Source organism: Canis lupus, chromosome 26, assembly GCF_003254725.2.
Source record: "Canis lupus dingo isolate Sandy chromosome 26, ASM325472v2, whole genome shotgun sequence".
Taxonomy (NCBI): Eukaryota; Metazoa; Chordata; class Mammalia; order Carnivora; family Canidae; genus Canis; species Canis lupus.
The window spans coordinates 16,899,901-16,918,593 of NC_064268.1; the positions used below are offsets into that span (position 1 = coordinate 16,899,901).

General features: G+C 50.0%; 2 protein-coding genes across 4 annotated transcripts in view; both read left to right on the forward strand.

The window, feature by feature from the left end:
- The first annotated feature begins 26 nt into the window (after positions 1–26).
- UNC119B (unc-119 lipid binding chaperone B) lies at positions 27–12,026 on the forward strand. Of its 2 annotated transcripts, XM_025474222.3 has the most exons (5): positions 29–315; positions 3,339–3,452; positions 5,982–6,093; positions 6,220–6,392; positions 8,221–12,026. In XM_025474222.3, exons 1-5 carry the CDS (start codon positions 72–74, stop codon positions 8,331–8,333), a joined length of 756 nt encoding a protein of 251 aa, XP_025330007.1. In that variant the 5' UTR covers positions 29–71; the 3' UTR covers positions 8,334–12,026. The 2 variants fall into 2 exon arrangements, with proteins under 2 accessions (XP_048957451.1, XP_025330007.1); XM_049101494.1 differs by lacking the exon at positions 3,339–3,452 and having other exon boundaries at positions 27–315.
- Positions 12,027–13,826: 1,800 nt separating this feature from the next.
- ACADS (acyl-CoA dehydrogenase short chain) overlaps positions 13,827–18,693 on the forward strand; it is a 36,925-nt gene continuing 32,058 nt past the window's right edge. The window contains exons 1-2 of one of the 2 annotated variants that reach the window (XM_025474224.3): positions 13,827–13,953; positions 15,226–15,389. In XM_025474224.3, coding sequence (XP_025330009.1) covers positions 13,908–13,953; positions 15,226–15,389 — 210 coding nt within the window. In that variant the 5' untranslated portion in view covers positions 13,827–13,907. The remainder of the gene's footprint in view (positions 13,954–15,225; positions 15,390–18,693) is intronic. The other variant, XM_049101495.1, reaches the window with a different exon arrangement.

The window sequence follows — 18,693 nt, forward strand, 5'->3', positions numbered from 1 at the left end:
ACCCCGGGCCCCGCCCCCGCTCTCCATAGTTACGGCGCTGCGGAGGCGGCGGCCATCTTGGCGGCGGAGCGATGAGCGGGTCAAACCCGAAGGCTGCGGCCGCGGGGTCGGCGGCTGGGCCCGGCGGGCTGGTGGCCCCCAAGGAGGAGAAGAAGAAGGCGGGCGGCGGCGTCCTGAACCGCCTCAAGGCGCGGCGGCAGGCGCCCCACCACGCGGCGGAGGACGGCATCGGGGCGGCCGTCACGGAGCAAGAGCTGCTGGCCCTGGACACCATCCGGCCCGAGCACGTCCTGCGCCTCAGCCGGGTCACCGAGAGTGAGTGCCGGCCGGGCCGCGCCCTGCCCTGGGCCCCTAACCGCCTTCAGCGGAGCCGGCCGCTCGCCGCCTGACCTGCCCGGGGGTCCACCCAGGCCTCCCTCGGCCGGCCAGGCCGCGTCGCCCGCCGCTCCCCGGGCAGCTCTGCGCCCCCCACCGTCGCCCAGACCTGGTTGGGAAGGGGTACTCCTTGAGCTGGACCGCGCTCCCCTGTGCCCGGCCATGCCAGGCTTCTGGGCGGGCCCCAGCTGGGCCTCCAGGCCGGGCCGCCCCCCGCAGCCGGATCCGTTTGGTTAGGGAGCCCCCCCCAGCGTAACCGGACCCTCCTGTCCCTGGTTAAGTGGGACCGCTGCCCCCTCGCCCGGGAAGGCCCAAAGGTATCCGTGAAGCTCCTGCTCAGCCAGGCTCCTCAGCCGGCCCCTCCCAACCTCTGCAGTCTCTGCCCGCCGAGACCCCTACCTGCTTTTCTCTGTCTGCTTTCCCTGCACCCCGCCCCCTGACACCCCCTTCTCCCGCCTGCCTTGGCCCCCTTACTCCTTTGGTCCCAAGCCTTGCCCCTTTGTGTGCGGGGGGGGGGGGGGGGGGGGGGAGGGGCTCCTTCCTCAAACATATTGCCGTGGCACTTCACGCAGATTTAAACTGCCACACTAGAAAACATGTTAATAAAGTTTCAGTTTATGTACACAGTTCAAAATGTGAATCCTGCCTTTGACATTTGTTCTAGTGAATTAATGTGTCAGGGTTTAAGAAACGCATTTCTTGTGTAAAATGCAACCACCCTACACCGTTTTGTTGATAATAAGGAGGGGTGGGAGGAAACACATTGCCCACCCCCTGTCCTGGCTCTCCTCCCTTTTTATGTTCTCTGCCAAGCCAAGCCCTGACTTGTCTTTTTCTCCTGCTGCTATTCCCCCCACACTACCCCCGTTTAGATCCTGCTTGCCCTACTCATCCCTGCTCTCCTCCAGCTTTCTAACCCTGTGGCACCAGCACTCCCTCCATGGATCTAAGGCTGCCACTTGTTACCTGCTGAATGGCTGTCAGCCTGGGGCTCTCTCAGGTGTACCTCGGGTAGCTGGTGGCAGCTGCAGTGATTTGGGGGTAGGAGTTTACACAATGGGCCTTGGTCCACCCTGTATGAAAAGGAATTCCCATCTCCTGATAGGTTTAACTTGATTCTGGGTATTTCGATGTCCCCACTTTCCATCACCGTTTGGGTTGGGCCTGTCCTTTGCATACCTGAGTATATCTTTAGAAGATCTTGCTATTCAGTTTATTGAAATGCTGTGAAAACACTGCTTCTCTTCTGACCCCGTTTTCATTCGAGACTCTGAAGGTCCAGAAGTCCTCATCACCTGAACTTTCTAGCCTCCTGCTTTCTCCTGATACCAAGAGTGAATCAGGCCGTTTTAATGCCTGGCCCTAAGCAGCGTTCTCAGTGGGCACTCAGGTCGTGTGTAGGAACTTGGGATTGGTGCTCTTGCTCAAACTCATCCCAGCATCCTACTGGAGAAAGCCCCAGGTCAGAGCTTGGTGATCTCTGGATTTTGTTCAAGTCTGTTTCGTTCACCTAGTTACCTATTGAGTACCCTCTAAAGGTATAGAACCCATTCTCAGTCTTTTGAGGATTTACAAAGTAATCAGCAGCTCTCAAGTTTGCCATATTACTGGAGAGACAGCTTGTGAAAAACATGGAACAACTAACACAAGCAGCCAATGTAAGAAAAAGTGCTCAAGTGAGTTGTGGAGAAGATGCTGTTAGGAGTCATCGTAGAAAGAAATCAGGGAGGTTTTCTGTGATCAGTACTAGATTGACTAGCTGCTCAGGTTGTCATGGCTTCCACTTCCCTTTGGCCCAGTGCCCTCTCAGCAAGTTCTGCCCTGTCACCTCTGCAGGTATGGCCTACTGCCTGATTTTGTTCAGTCCACAAACTAAGAATGATTTTTACATTTTTAAAAAAGTTGGGGAAAAAAAGAAATCCTGCCACACATGGTTATATGCAATTCATATTTCAGTGTCTGTAAATTGTCTTATTGAACTATAGCCATACTCATTTATTTACAGGTTGTCTGTGGCTGCTTTTGCTACAGTGACAGAGTTGAGCAGTTGTGACAGACCGTGTGGCCCCAACATCTAAATTATTTATGATGTGGCCCTTTACAGAAAACATTTGCTGATCTCTGCTGTACAATACTCATGGCTGGCAAACAAGCAATATATTAGCCTTTAGATCAGCATAAATGTTTTATTTTATTTTATTTATTTATATATATATTTTAATAATTTTTAAAAAGATTTTATTTATTTTTTCATGAGAAATACACACATACACAGAGGCAGAGACACAGGCAGAGAGAGAAGCAGGCTCCATGCAGGGAGCCTGATGTGGGACTTGATCCCGGGACTCCAGGATCACGCCCTGGGCTGAAGGCAGGTGCTAAACCACTGAGCCACCCAGGGATCCCCTATTTATTTATATTTTTAAAAGATTTTATTTATTTATTCATGAGAGATAGAGAGAGAGAGAGACAGAGACACAGGCAGAGGGAGAAGCAGGCTCCATGCAGGGAGCCCGACGTGGGACTTGATCCAGATCTCCAGGAACAGGCCCTGGGCTGAAGGCGGCACTAAACCGCTGAGCCACCAGGGCTGCCCAGCATAAATGTTTTAAAATGGATTTATAAAAAAAAATTCTGTCCTGTTGTGACATCCAAGTTAATAGATCATGGAAGTTATATAGGCCATTTTGGGGGTATTTCCAAAGGAAGCCCCTTACATTATCCCTGTTTCTAAAAGTGTTATGATAATCTTTCATCCAAACCAAATCCATGCACTTTTTTTCTTTCTTCCATCCCCTTATTTGCTTCACACAACTTTTGCTTATAAGAGGAAGTTTTGGGGTCTCTTTTAAGTAAATCGTGTAAGAAAAAACCCCTGCATTTGCTTTAAAACTTCAGAAAGAAAGAACTGTTTTGGAGGATTGTTTAATAGCATCTGTGTGTGTGTCTCTCTCATTTTTCAGATTATTTATGTAAACCCGAAGATAACATCTACAGTATTGATTTCACTCGCTTCAAAATCCGAGACTTGGAGACAGGGACAGTGCTCTTTGAGATTGCCAAACCTTGTGTTTCAGGTAGGCCTCAGTATTGTAGCAGCCACTTGAGAAGATCTCTGAAGCTCATTTGTGTGTACCATCACATCCTGCGGCCCGGACTCCAGCATGTCCACTTTTGTACCTCCTGGAGCCTGGCAAGCCGGGTGTGCTGATCCAAAGCACGTTTGTTGAGCGTCTACCATATGTTGTTTGTACACATGTTTCTGTTGGCATCTGGTCATCTAATCCTCAACATTTCTGTGAGGAGCTTTACTCTCATTTTTCAGATGAGAAAACTGAAGCCCAGAATTTCCAGTTGACTTTCCTAAGGTCCTATGCTCCTTCTTATGTTGCCTCCACTCAGGAAAGGAAGCTTTAGAATTAAAGTAGAAGGATGAAAGCTCCCTTTTCTTCTCCCTCACTTCCCTTTAAACAGTGCCTCATATTTCCCTGTAAGTCCCAGTTTGGATTTTAATCTTTGCCATTTGCGGGATGAACAGAAAGCCCAGACCTATGAACTACTTAGGATTCCTTAAATTAGCTTTGAATAGGCGCTTCCGGTGCTTGTGATGCAGCCCCTGGGTGACTCACTACTGGGTAGGAGACCACAAGTGAGTCTTGGAGCTCAGCACCAGAGACAGAGCGCCCCCTGGCGTTAGTTGGTAGACTACCAGCACAGATGACTAGAGTATTCACCATGATCTTTATTAATAATTCTTTTTGCAAAGCTCTTCCCACCTGATTTGCTGCTCAGAAGGAACCTGTCAGGGCAGCCCGGGTGCCTCAGTGGTTTAGCGCCACCTTTGGCCTGGGGTGTGATCCTGGAGACCTGGGATCGAGTTCCGTGACGGGCTCCTTGCATGGAGCCTGCTTCTCCCTCTGCTTCTGTCTCTGTGTCTCTCATGACTAAATAAATAAAATCTTAAAAAATAAAAAGACGGAACCTGTAAATTTGATAAGGCAGGTATTAGTACCCCGGGTAGGTAAAAGTTTTCTGAGAAGGTCTCAGCTCAGGTTCATTGTACAGCCAAGACTGGAGCCCTGGTCTTCTCACCCCACCTGGTATCCTTTATGCTCTCATAATTTAGTGCTGCCAAGGCACCTAATGGCTCCAACTTGTGGGTACTTAGCTGGTATTGGGAGGATCAGGGCCAGATAGCCTCCTGGGTCTGTGGGATTCACATCCCTAAGCAACATGTCTCGGTACTTTGGGTGTTTCGAGGACCCCAGGGCTGCTTCAGATATGTGGGTTTGGATTAGGCTGGGCCTATAATAGTCATTTCAGTACAAAATTGAACTGTATCAAGAAGCTTGGCTGCAGATCTTGTAAAAGTACCTTGATGTACAACTTCTCCAGGCTTTACCTTTAAGGATTTGATTGGCTTAGAATATGCTCCACTGAATCAGCACCCTCCTGCAGCACTTGTTCTGCTGAATTTGAATCCTTGAGATTTGGTCTGATTCTCTCTGAATCACATTGTTGGAGTGAGGGCTCTAGAGTGGCTGGCTCTGAACCCCTGCTCAGTCTGGTTGCCCATATTATCTTGGGGTTGTCATAGGCAGAGAGGTTTGGGGCTAAAAGAGATGTAAGTTGCACCCACATTTAGCCTATATCTGGAGAAAATATTTTTGCTGGACACTGGATAGCTACTAGGAACTATCTCCTTTTTCACATTAGAATGGTTCTCTGAATTATTTTACAAACTTCCACTCTCTGGGTTCAGGAATAGACTAGACTCGCCCTCATTCAGGTCCTGCACATTGGTCCATTGCCCATCTACCTCACTGTTTCCAGGTGGCCTGGAATAGGCATTACGGTACCCTAAAACAGTAGGAGTTTAAATTTTTTTTTTAAGATTTTATTTATTTATTCACGAGAGACACACAAAGAGAGGCAGAGACACAGGCAGGGGGAGAAGCAGGCTCCATGCAAGGAGCCGGATGTGGGACTTGATCCCGGGTCTCCAGGATCACATCCCAGGCTGAAGGCGGCGCTAAACTGCTGAGCCACTGGGGCTGCCCAGGAGTTTAAATAACAAGATTATTCTCAGGGGTTTGTCTTTGCTGCCTCAGAAATTTTTGCATTCTTTGAACTTGCCTTTTGACTAGTTTTCAACCTTTGTAGTCTCATTCTTTTGGTTGCTGGCTAATGCTGCAACCTCATCGCCAGGGGCCTAGTACCAGGCTTGTGTTTCAGGCTTCACTCTTAGGATATGCCCACACCCCTAGACCACATGAAAGGTAATTAACTTAGTGTTTGAGAATAAGCTTTGAGTCAGATGGACCTGGTTCAAATCTCTGCTCCCTCCGTTTACTATTTGGGGGACTTGGACATGTGACTTAACGTCTCTGAGCTTTTGCATCCTGATCTGTAACATGGAGATGATGATGACACCCTATAGGGTCGCTCTGAGGATTCTGGGAAGTGATTAGCCCAAAGCCTGGCATGTAGTGAGTGCGCAGTCAATATTGGCCATCCTGCCATGGGTGTTAGTACAGTTAATTGGTTGTACTGTTTGGACTGGTGGGGCCAAGACAGTACACTCAAGATTCTGTGTGTTCTTTCAGACCAAGAGGAGGAGGACGACGACGAAGGTGGAGATGTGGATATCAGTGCAGGACGTTTTGTCCGCTATCAATTCACACCAGCATTTCTCCGCCTCCGGACAGTCGGGGCCACGTGAGTACCAGTATTTCTAGAGAGGAGAACACTTGCTTGTCCACAAAGAATATTCTCCGTTGTGTTCTGGGTTGGCTTTAGAGGAGGGAGGAGGCAAAGTTGGGCTCACAGAGATTTGTTTTGCAGAGTGGAGTTCACGGTGGGAGACAAACCTGTGTCAAACTTCCGGATGATTGAGCGGCACTATTTCCGGGAACGCTTGCTGAAAAACTTTGACTTCGATTTTGGCTTCTGCATCCCCAGCAGTAGGAACACTTGTGAACATATCTATGAGTTTCCCCAGCTTTCTGAGGATGTCAGTATGTATCCCCTGACTTCTATACCATTCTAGATTTTTAGGGCTAGAAGGAACAAACCTTGGAGTCCATCTGGTCCAACACCCTCGTTTGGCAGAGGAGGGAGGTAGTGACAGGACACCACCTCTCTAGGCATTTGACTTCAGGCTTCTCATTTCCTAGTGCCACTGTCTAGGGTTTCAAACTCTGCCTGTATGAGAGCATTGAAGGTTTTAATAATGCAGGCCATCCGCTTTAAGCTGCGGGAAAGGGGGTGACTCAGGGAGATGAGGGGAGGCCCATGAAAATCCCTGGGCCTAGAGTTAGCTGGAGCTCCTCTCTGAGCCACTCTTAGGCTTTGTTTTCCACTGTGTTCTAGTCATTGGCTCCTGCCCAGCACTCCTTGTTCACCCACTACTTTCTCCTTAGAGGGAAAAGTGAAGCTGGGGGCTAACTAGAATCAGAGATCTTTCTCATTCTGTGCTGTTAGAATAGATCCACAGGAAATAGGGAGCCATCACATGGCTGGATGGAAGCCATGTCTTAGAAACAGTAATCCTATAGTTCTCTGGAGGAAAAACTGGGGAGGCACCTGAGGGAGAAGCAGGGGAAGAGATGGACTCATCGAGAGAAAGATCAGGCTTTATCAGTTCCTGTGACTCTGGTGGAACTCTCTGGGGTTAGCATTCTCTGTTAGTAATCAGGGAAAATGGCTCCAGAACAATGAGAATATGAGTGGGGATCCTGTGAACTGTGAATATGAGTGGGGGGAGTTTGGCTGAGTTGTAGAAAAGATCTACATATACTGATTGATATTCTCAGAATCCCAGGTATTTAAAACTGTTACATTCCGAAAACCAGAATATTCTCCACCCATGTTGACAGTGCTGTTTCCAGGTAATATGAGGATTGCTGATGTGGATTAGGCTATTTATGATAGCATCTGATCCTGTTTTGAGGTCTGCTCCCCCGCTGGGCCAGAATATATAGGTACTTGCAAGAAAAGATTATGTATAGTATTTCAAGTTCTTCCCCAAGGCAATAGAACTTTTCTTCTTGAAACTAAATAAGCTGAAAGAGTGTGGAGGTCAATATTCTGGATAAAACCAAATAACTTAGGTTCAAAGGACTTTAAATAATCCGTTTCATCTTTTGAGAACTGTGGTAAACAAGCATGTTGCCTCTAGAGGAACCAAAATAGCATGTGATCATTAACTCCAAATTGATCAGAGGTATTGACTGTTAATTATCTTTACTCTCTAGTATGGCTAAAGAGGTCTGGGCAATTGCTTGAACAAACAGAAGATTTAAATCTGGATCCCAAGACAAGCAGACCATTTTTGCTGGATCATTTGCGACTTAATACCCTGAGTCATCCATGGAAAAGTTTCCTTGCTCTTTCCCCCGCCACACACACTCATGCACACCTCTGGTTCTTTTGGTTGTCAGGGGTGCCCATGGGAAGTGGGCACAGGGAGGCACAGCTTTTGGAATTTGGACTGGAGTCTAGAAGTGGGGAACAGACCAGAAGTCCTGAAAAAACAGTGCGGTGGTCCACGTTGGCAAAGGCATAATCCTGTTTCCCTGGGGTTCTGAGTAAGCGTCCAGGCTGGAGATGCACAAGAAGTGCCATGTCAGTTGATTGCATCCTTATATTGAAGTGGGTATCGTGTTTAATTTGGGGGCCTCTGTAGTTCTCGCCAAGCCTGGCTGCCTCTGTTCTGACCTCATTGTCCTGACAGAGTATACTCATATGTTCTCGAATTACAGAGGGCATATATGTTTTTTTCCCACCTGGCCAGTGGGGCAGACTCACATAAGTCTTTGCTGTTTCTGTTTCTCTGACTTGCAGTTCGTCTGATGATTGAAAATCCCTATGAGACCCGTTCCGACAGCTTCTACTTTGTTGACAACAAGCTGATAATGCACAACAAGGCTGATTATGCCTATAATGGAGGCCAGTGACTGCTGCAGGCATGGACGGGGAGCTGCTTTGCTGTGGTCCAAGGCCCTGGCACATGGAGATGGTTGAACCTGTTGGTCAACACACATCTAGATCCTGGTCCTAGGAAGCCAAGGCTGGCGTGGTAGTTTCCTGTGCTCAAGAGAGGTGCCAAGCAGTGCTGTGTTTTCTTCCCCAGTATTTTTTCTTCCCTTTTCCCTGCCCTGTAGGTCACAGAGGTACTAGAGTAAAGTGAAGGATTAGGGTAAGGCTCCTGGAGTCCAGAGGAAAAAGAAAGTTTATTTTCCTGTAGTCCTAGATGCCTGCTGGCTGTGCTGATGAGCCTGGGTCTCTGCAGGCACAGCCATGTCGGGCTGAGGAGGCTCTGGCCGGTCAGTTTGCAGGTCAGCTGCTTCTCCCTGGCTTCCTGGGCACTGTGAGAAACTGAAAGGTAGGCCTCTTCTAGGCGATTCCTCCTCTCACAGTGTTGTTCTCAGCATAGTCTGACCTCAGTTTGTGTGTAGTTCTAAAGCAACTGGAAAGTAAGGGGATGATGGAGGGGTGCCAAGGCGGGGAGGCACTGGGGGCCAGTAGGGCTGCATGTCATGGAGAGGCCAGCTTCTCTGCCTGACTTCCAGGATCCTCTGCCAGCCCTCCTGGGGATACAGCAAGGTTTCAGCCTGGCAGTGCCTTCCTGATCCCATTTTGGAGGAAAGATGAGCTTGCTCTGCTTGTCCTGACTCCTAACTTTTGAGTATCTCCTGAAATAGACTATCAGTTTTTGTGTTCTTGGAACAGTAGGCTCTCTTGAGGCCATAGCAGGCTTCGTATTTTGTGGGGTTTTTTTTTTTTTTTTTTTCCTCTAGTCTTCTTTCAGGGATGTTTTATAAGATGTCAGTCGTGTACCCAGCATATGTGATGGTGGTTAGACTTCTGATAGTATTAAACAGGCTCCTGGGGCTAATCTGGCTCATGTTGGGGCCGGGTATAGTTACAAATCAGCAGCTACTTAAAGGAGGGATTGGATTTTCTCTACACAGGAGAGCCTGCAGGATTGGCTTTTGATGGGGATTTGCCTCTAAAACTCTTTGTAGATTTCTTATTTAGGAGGATTTTCCTGTCTGCCTTTCTCTGAAGTAGTTTCTGGAACCATCCTGGGGGGTCAGACCTGTTATGCATATTCTGATCCTTCATATTGCTAGTTGGAATGCTTTCAGTTGTTTGGAAAGGATGAATGAACTAGGCTGAGGTGGCTCTTGAAAGGTGTTTTCAGATAACCTTCCCTGCACATGCTTGGGGGCTACTTTTATCCTCAGGCTCTCACTGGATAGTCTGTCACTTCCTCAGCTCTGGCCGGTTGTTTAACTGGCCATGGCTGACCCTCTGATAGGACTGTTGCTGTGGCCAGGGTTTAGCACTGATCAAAAGGGAGCAGGAGGAAGGGCCCGGGTATGCGGGAATAGTCACTGTGAAGCATCATAGTAACTGAAGGAGAGCAGTCTCCCAAGATGCTTGGGACAAAGGCCCCACAGGGCCCAGGCTGGAAGGGCCAGCACTCTACCACAGAAGCCCCCTGCACCTTTGCTAATCAGTATTGCTCCCTGTTTGGACTCTAGAGTGTGAGCGGCCTTGAACCTTGGCCCAGTGCTCTGTGCCAGGCCAGAGTTTGGGCTCTGCCAGATGCTGGCAGCTTTCTCACTGGGAAAACTCTTCCTCCTCTGTGCTGGCACGGATGCAACCACTGAGGGAGGGAAGAGACCAGGCACCCTGCAGATGAGTTACTCATCACCAGACCAAGTGAATCTCAGAACTGGAGTCAACTACAAATCCAGGTGCCTTATGTGTGGCTCTGTCCCACATGCTGATGGGGAAAGCTGCATTGCCATCCTTCCCTCCTCATCTGTGGACAGACATCAGCACTGCCTCCTGACCCTCTGTTTCTCCTCGTGGCCCCTCTGGCATATTTGTGTGTGCATATCAAGCCTCAGAATCACTGTTTCTCTATGGGACAGCAGCATAACTGGGAGATTTTCAACTATTTGATATTATTATCTAGGATGTGGTTTCTGGAACTGTTGAGTTCTGCTCAATAGAGTGTGTCTTGGAATGTGTCCCAGGGCAGCCACATCTTATGGACTAGTGGGCTGTCTCTTCTAATATGCAGTGTTAGCCTTTGCTAGGTGGGAGGGTATAGGTGGCAGACATTTTGGCTTGAATAGTGCTGTATCCTCTTCCCCCTTAGCTTGCCTTAGTCTCATTGGAGACCATTTGAGGCCATGTGCTCAGTATGTGCCCAGGAGGACAGGGCTATGCTATCTGCTCCAGAAAGTCTGGTGTTCTGTACCTGGGAGTCTGGATTCTTGCATCTCTCTACTCAGGAAATCTTGAGAAGCATTATCACTCCGGGGTGTTAACCAGGGTGTATTTGGAATTCAAGCTTTTGTACCTGAACTGGGGAGAGAATTGGAAGGTCCTGCTTTCTCTGAAAGTAGCTGAAGCAATCAGAAGTTGAATCGGGAGGCCGTGTTATTAAGGAATCTGGACTGTTGATAGCAGTTGTCTTGACGGTGCTACAGTGGGAGGGAAAAAAATGACCTGCGCAGGAGAGCCCGCCTACTGTTCAGAGCCAGCATCTAAGTGGCAGCTCCTGGAGGGACACGAGCACATTCCAGCAGACTGGCAGGCCCACCAGTGCCACAGGGCCTGATGCCTGCGCCTCTTCCTCTCCTGTCCTGCTTCTGTCCTTCTGCCTTGGAATCTCCAGGAAGAGCAGCTCTCTCTTCCTGTGTAGCCTTTGGGCTAAAGTGCCCTTCTTGCTTATCCAAAGAAGATAGATGCCTGTTGATTTCGTTCTGTCCAACAGAGCAAACAGAAGAAATAACCAGTAAAAGTAGTCATAGGCCACCCTCTCTGTAAGTGTTGGCTCAAAGATACCTTGCAGAGAAAGCAGTTTGCAGAGGCATGCAGAACTCCCTGAAGACACCTTCAGCCTTTGGGCCATCTGATTCTCAGATGGGGGCAGTGATTGAAGGGAAGTTGGGGCTAACCATGGACTGGCGATTCTTGAAATGGCAGTGACCGGGAATCGTTGACCTGGTTTTTCCAGGTGAAGTGGATTTCATTTCTGGAGTGGATTCACTAGGCTGTGTGTAATGGGCAAGTTGGGCGAGTCTTGCCTTAGTGTGTGTCCTGCCACCCCCAGTAGGCTCCCAGAGTATTTTTTTTTTCCCTCTGTCAAGTCACTTTCTTTTGGTGGCTGTTGTCACCATGATAGCCGTGAGGTTTGGGGACTGGAGACAGTTTGTCCCCAGAACCACAGCATAGAGTCCTTGCCAGGACACGAGGATTTCTGATACAGAGGTGCTGGTGTACCTAGTGCAAGAGCCTGATCGTCAATTCATTTCCTCACATTCCACGTTACTGAATATCTTCACCACAAGAAGGGTGTGGTGGAGGCGAATTTACCCCTTGTTTTAAAAAGGATCATGTAAAGTCATTGAAGTTGTGAAAGTCTATTTTTTCCCCTGTAAATCTATTTTTCACAGAATATAAGAAACGTCAGTGACCTGATTTGTTCTTCCAAAGTCCTCTTTCCCTTTCACCTAAGATCCTCATTCCAGTTTGTATTGTCTTTGTGTCCAAAGTAAACTAGGTGACTTATTTGTATAAAATGTTATTTTGCCACAAGAGACAGTAATAAAAGATTTTTCACAGTACATGTGTCCCCTCTTGTCCCTGGACTGGGCCCCGTGGGTTGCTGGGGGGAGCCAGGGGTGGGGTAGGGGTGGGCTCCAAGTTTCTTTTTTTTTTTTTTTTTCATTCACTCATTCATGAGAGACACACTGAGTCAGAGACACAGGCAGAAGAAGAAGTATGCCCCATGGGGAGCCTGATTTGGGACTCGATCCCAGGACCCCGGGATGACGCCGTGAGCCGAAGGCAGACCCCTGAGCCACCCAGGCGTCCTGGCTCTGAGTTTCTTTACCTTTCTCTAGATAATGAGTATAGCTGGTTTTTAGGGTGAGCAGGGGACAGTATTGGGCTCTAAGGTTTAATATTTTTGCTTTGTTTTGCTGGGAGGCTTTTGAAATTAAAAATTTTTGTAGTATTTTAACATCAGAGTTACTGAGGTGTGCCTCAACTGTGGTGGAATTCACCTGGATGAGCAGACAGCTTTATTACCCTGTCACAGTCCTGGTACTGGGCTTCTGCCTCCCCCACCCCCTCCAGAGTTCCTTCAGCTTCTTGGTGCTGGCAAAGATCAGTTCCCTTGAAACCCTTGAATGGTTTCTGTCTCCAACAGGGAAATTGGTCTACTTTTAATATAACACTAACCTCCTTAAGGCGACTGTACAATAGAATTTTTAAGTCTGGTTGAGATGGTCTGTGGCAGCCAAAGCAATCATTGGCCTGTGCCTGCTCACTGATATCCCCCTCCCCTGCTTTTTTCCTTTCTTCTTTCCCCCAGGGCTGGCACCCAGGTGGGCAGTGGAAAGGTTAAGGAAGGCCCGGGAGCATTGGCCAACCACAACCACTTGTTTGGGTTTAAAGTACTGAGGATGTAGAGGCTCTCTTTTAGATGAGAGGTAACATATTAAGGATTCTGCTGCATCTTTTCATTGATCTCTGGGAAGGAGAGCAAGGTCTTGGTGGAAGACAAATTTTGGCATGTGCGTCAGTGCTGGGGATGCAAGCCTGGCTGAGTTACAGCGGTTTAAGTTAGGGATAGAGGGATGTGTGGGGCCCTGGAAAGTTGTGGAAGTCTGACTCCTGCTTGTTCTGAGGGAAGACCCTGGTCAGGGCAGTGGAATCGCCAGTTTCCTGGGGAGGGTGATGTCCTGACAAGGAGGCTTAGGACCAAATGCATGGCATTGGGGGTCCTGCCCCACAACTGGGGGTGAGACAGATGGGACTACAGTGGAATACGGGGTGGGGGCGGGGACAGCTTCTGGAGGAACAGATCTCCCTCCCAGGCAACCCAATTCCCTGGGCCTGAATACTGAGCAACAGAGCAAGACAAGACCCTTGTACCTTTCGGAGCTCACAGATCAAAGAGAGGAGTGGAGAAAATGTCAGATGCCGAGTGCCAGGAATAAAGAATGTGTGGGGCAGGGCAGGGCAGGCCTCAGTGTGAGACCTGGGGGGCGGGGGGGCATTCCAGGTAGAGGAACAGGGACTGCGAAATCGCAGAGGCAGGAACAAGCCGGGGTGTTGGGGCCTCCTCGCGCGGCCGGAGCCGCGAGGGCACAGTAGGCACCGGGCGGGAGAGGTAGCCGCCGGTTGGTCCTAGGGAGCATTTTCGGCCGCGGGACTGGACTTCAGGCGAGACGGGCCACGGTCCGAGGGTTTGGAGAACCGACCGCGGAGACGCGGCGAACAGAGAGCGTAGCCCGCGCTCCCGGCAGGGAGGGGGGCCGGGAGGAGCCCGCCCCGGGGCTAGAGGGCCTGAGGGCCGCCCAGGCCCCGCCCCGGCCCCGCCCCGGCCCCGCCCCGCCCGGGCCCCGCCCCTCCCCCGCCCCCGCCCCGCCCCCGGCCCGGAACCCGTGCGCTCACCGCGCGAGGTCGGCGAGGGGAAGCCCCGCGCCCTGTCCGCGTCCATGGCCGCCGCGCTGCTCGCTCGGGCCTGGGGCCCCAGCCGCCGAGGTGAGTGCGCTCCCGCTGCCGCACAGCGGGGCGGCGGCCCGGGCGGGCCAGCGGGCGCGAGTCCCGGCGGCCGGGCCCTCCCCTGCGGCGCCGGCGGGGGGCCGGCTGCACCCCCTCCGGGCACGCGCGCGGCCTTTGGCCCACTTGGGCCGCTGCTGGCGCGTGCGCGTCCCCGGGTCCCGCCCGGATCCCCGCCCTCGCTCGGCAGCCGCCTGCTGAGGACTTGGGGCGCCCCTCCTCCCGAGCCAGGCCTGGAGCTGCACCCGGACTCAGGGTCCGTGACCTTGGGCGAGACGCTCGGCCGGCCGGCCTCATTTGGCCTGTGTGTAAAGTGGTCCCAGCGACGCGTCACTATCCTCACGGAGTCACCGGGAGGAGATCGCCGGAGTGGGCTGTGTGAAACACTCCGCCCGGCGCCTGTCAAATGGCGCTCAGTGAATGTCAGGGCTTGTGGATGATTTCGTATTGCACGTTTCCAGCGTACTTCTCTCCCACTGTAGCAGCAGTGACACATGTGGCCAGGGCTTCCTTTGCCTGCAGGACAGCAGTAGGGGGACCCCCACGGAGGGCTGTCTCTGCGAGGCCCTGTGCTGAGTGCGCAGTCAGCATCTCTTTAACCCTCGAACCCTAAGGAGCTGAATACAGCTGGCCTCCACATTTTCTAGGAACGGAGGCTCAGTGAACTTAAGATCCTTGAACTTAAGATCCTTGGTCTTTTTTTTTTTTTTTAATTTTTTTTTTTTTGGTCTTTTTTTTTTATTTTTATTTATTTATGATAGTCACAGAGAGAGAGAGAGAGAGAGAGAGAGAGAGAGGCAGAGACACAGGCAGAGGGAGAAGCAGGCTCCATGCACTGGGAGCCCGATGTGGGATTCGATCCTGGGTCTCCAGGATCGCGCCCTAGGCCAAAGGCAGGCGCCAAACCGCTGCGCCACCCAGGGATCCCAAAACTGTGGTCTTAATATGGTGTCATACTGAAGATTGAGTGGGATAGTTGTGTGCAAAGTGCACAGCAAGTGGAGTAAGCATTCAGTTGGTGGGTTTCTAAACAGCAGTGCTATTGGCATTTTGGGCCAATAATTCTTTGTTGTGGAGTCTGTCCTGGACATTGTAGAGTGTTAGGCAGTATTCCTGGCCTCTATTCACTCCATAGCAACAACTGGAAATGTTTCGGATCATGCCTGGGGAAGGCCCACTCAGTCTGTTATGATGGTGATCATGCAGCAGGACCTTCTGCATTCGCCTTCCTCTAACACCTGTTCTTGCGGGCAGCTCTGCGTCCTCGGGACTGGCGTCAGTTCCATACTGTCTACCAGTCTGTGGAACTGCCTGAGACACACCAGATGCTGCGTCAGACATGCCGGGAATTTGCTGAAAAGGAGCTGGTTCCCATTGCAGCCCAGGTAGACAAGGAGCATCGCTTCCCGAAGGCCCAGGTGAGAGTTCCAACTTCAGCAGCCCCCGATAGTGGTCTGCCAGCTGCTCCTGGATATGCAGTGACAGTGATAGCCAGAGGTACTGAGATTCCAAACCAGGAACTCCCGGGCAGGTCCTGGAACCCAGAAAATGCTCTGGAGGTATCTTTCATCCAGCATGAGGCCTACCGTGCAGATTTAACTCCTAGAATAACAGTAACGGTGGTGGATGGGTGTCATGCTTCCTGCAGGCCAGACATTGTGCTAGTAGTTATAGTCAGTGCTTGCAGGATGCTTACCGTGTGCAAGGCCATCTGCATCTCACAGTAAACCTGGGAGGTGAGGGTACTAGAATTATAGACCCTTTTGTATAGTTGGTAAACTCACATTGACTAGGGGGAGTTAAATAATATGACCCAGGTCATGGAGCTAATGAGTTGCAGAGTGAGGGCTGGGGCCCAGCTCTTCTGCTGGACCCTGAGGTCCCAGTGAGTATGCTCTTTCTTTCTTGAGCCTTTGTGTTCATCTCTTGACATCAGCTGACATCTGCAATTTCATGGTTATTTATTTATTTATTTATTTATAATAATAATTTAAAAAAGATTTTAATTATTTGAGGAAGGGAGTGTGAGAGTGTGAGTGCATGAGCAGGGGGGAGGGGCAGAGGAAGAGGGAGAAGCAGGCTCCCAGATGAGCAGGGATCCCCAATGAGGGGCTTGGTCCCAGAATTCCAGGATCATGACCCTAGCCAAAGGCCAACGCTTAACTGACTGAGGCACCCAGGCACCCTGTAATTTCATGTTTAAGATGTTCCTGCTCTATCCTTGGGGCCTGGCAAGCCCTGTGGCACATGGTATAAATATCCAATAGATTATTTGTTCAGTAAAGAACTTGTGGAAGAGTAAACCTTTCTGGCTTTTTTTCCTAGCCTGTTTTTCATCCTAAGGAAGTCAAGCGTTCTGGTTGCCATTTCATATCTCCTGAGCTCTGGGGCTACTTTTCCAGCTTAGAAAATACTGTGCTGTTCACAGCATCTTGGGTACTGTGCCTGGGCTGTGGCAATATGCAGGGAACTCAAGATGAAGTGGGTGAGTGGCGCTCTGGGCATGGAAATTTGTTGCGTGTTATTTGCCTTCAGGTGTTATTTGCCACTTGTCAGCCCTTCTAGCCCTGAGGACATCTTCACCTGCAAATCTGACCCCATTTTGCTTCTAGAATGCTTGCAAGATTTAGGTGAGGTAGTGTATGTCAAATTCTGGAGCCTTGGGCAGCCCTGGTAGCTCAGCGGTTTAGCGCCACCTTCAGCCCAGGGCGTAATCCTGGAGTCCTGGGATCAAGTCCCACATGGGGCTCCCTGCATGGAGCCTGCTTCTCCCTCTGCCTATGTCTCTGCCTCTCTCTCTCTTTCTCTCTCTCTCTCTGTGTGTCTCTCATGAATAAATAAATAAGTAAAATCTTAAAAAAAAATTCTGGTGCCTCCTTGTCCTGGAGAAATGATAGTTATCAACACCGGTGTCATTTTTATTACAGTCAAGAAATTTGAGGCAGAGAGAGGTTAAGTGATTTTCCAGGAGTACTGATCTATGCACTAGAATTCATGTCCCAAGTCTGGCTGGCTCCAGATCCCTTCTCCCTCCGCCCTCCACGCAGTTGTTCTTGGAGCCCAGCTGGCAAGCAAGGAAGCCCTGTTCTGGTTGGGAATACTGCTGTTGAGGACCTAAACTACCCTTCTGCCCTGCGCACCCACACACACTGCTCTCAGGGACCTCATCTGGCACTCTCCCTTCAGCTTTCAGTACCATTCATGTAGATGTGAACAAACTCCTCTCTTTGAGGAGATAGGTTGGAAATAAGCAAAGGGCAGGAAGAGTTTAGAGGTGCTGCCCTCAGAACAGTTGTCCTGAGATGTGGCTGTGTGCTGGGGCTTCTCCTGCCCAAAGACAGACGGCATAATTTGCTTTTCCTGTTATTCCTATATTCCCTCAAAATCTTACTAATATGACAGACACAGATTTACTCTGGGCAAGACAGCTGGCAGTAGAAACAGACTTTTCCCCAAGCTCCTCTGAATTAGTCCTCCTGCTCTATAATCTCCTCCTGTGTTTCATGGGGCCAGGGGATTTGCAAGCCACCCCTCCGGAATCGTGGCAGATGAGGTATGGAGAGAGGAGGCCCATGGCCGTGGGGTGGCAGGAGGGCTGGCTCAGGAGGACTCGCCGAATTCAGGGCCGTAGCTCAGAGTCCCCATAGCATCTCTGTCTGGGGTTACGCTGGCAGGTGTTTTCACATCTGTGATGTCATTCAGTATCCCGAGTACTGCTTTTGTTTTTCCAACGGAGGCCCAGTCACTGAATTGCCCTTGGGGCTGTAGAGTTAGGGAGAATTTGTGCTGCATCTTCTGATCTTGCCACCATCCCACATGAACGGGACTCTTGTCTGGGTGGCTAATGGGGTACGGAGGTTAATCAAGGCTTGCTTCCCTTGAAGATTCCCAAGATTGAAGCCCGCTGGATCTGTGCGTCTATCCCTGGCTCTGTTACTCTGGATGGTGCTCCGTTTCCAGGTCTAGAAGGGAATCCAGGGCTTACATGGGCAGAGAGATCAGAGAAGTAGATGTACACATTATATGCAGGTTGTGAAATTCAAAATAATAGTATCAACTAATGTTTCCAAATAAAATGGTGATAAGAACAGGGATGACTCATTTGGGGATTACTGACTTCCAGTTGCTTATATGTCACATTTTCCACACAACACTCTGAGGTAGTTACTTAAATTCTTTTCAGTTTTTATTTTATTTTATTTTTTTTAAAGATTTATTTATTTATTCATTCAGAGAGAGCGTGATAGAGGCAGAGACACAGGCAGAGGGAGAAGCAGGCTCCATGCAGGAAGCCCGATGTGGGACTCGATCCTGGGTCTCCAGGATCACACCCCGGGCTGCAGGCGGCGCTAAACCGCTGCGCCACCGGAGCTGCCCTCTTTTCAGTTTTTAGATGAATCTGAAGCCAGAGGTTAAGTTTCTTGCTTAACAGCCACACAGGTGGAGTGGGAGGGGCCAGGTAGACTCCTGAGCCCCAATCTGGCTTAGAGTGAGTGCTTAGTAATTTCTAATATTTTTTTCCTGAAGAATTTTTTGCCCACCCCCCAAAAAAGTGGGTTTATGGGGGAAGGTTCAAGGGGAGAAGAATTGAGGGAGGCAGGCCAAGAATTAGGTAGAAGGGCTAGTGCCAGTTTCTGTTCGCTTGGCTGGTTTGGGAACCTAAATTGAGCTTCAATTTTCCTGTATCCTAAACCAAAAAGAAAGGAGAGAGAAAGAAAGAAA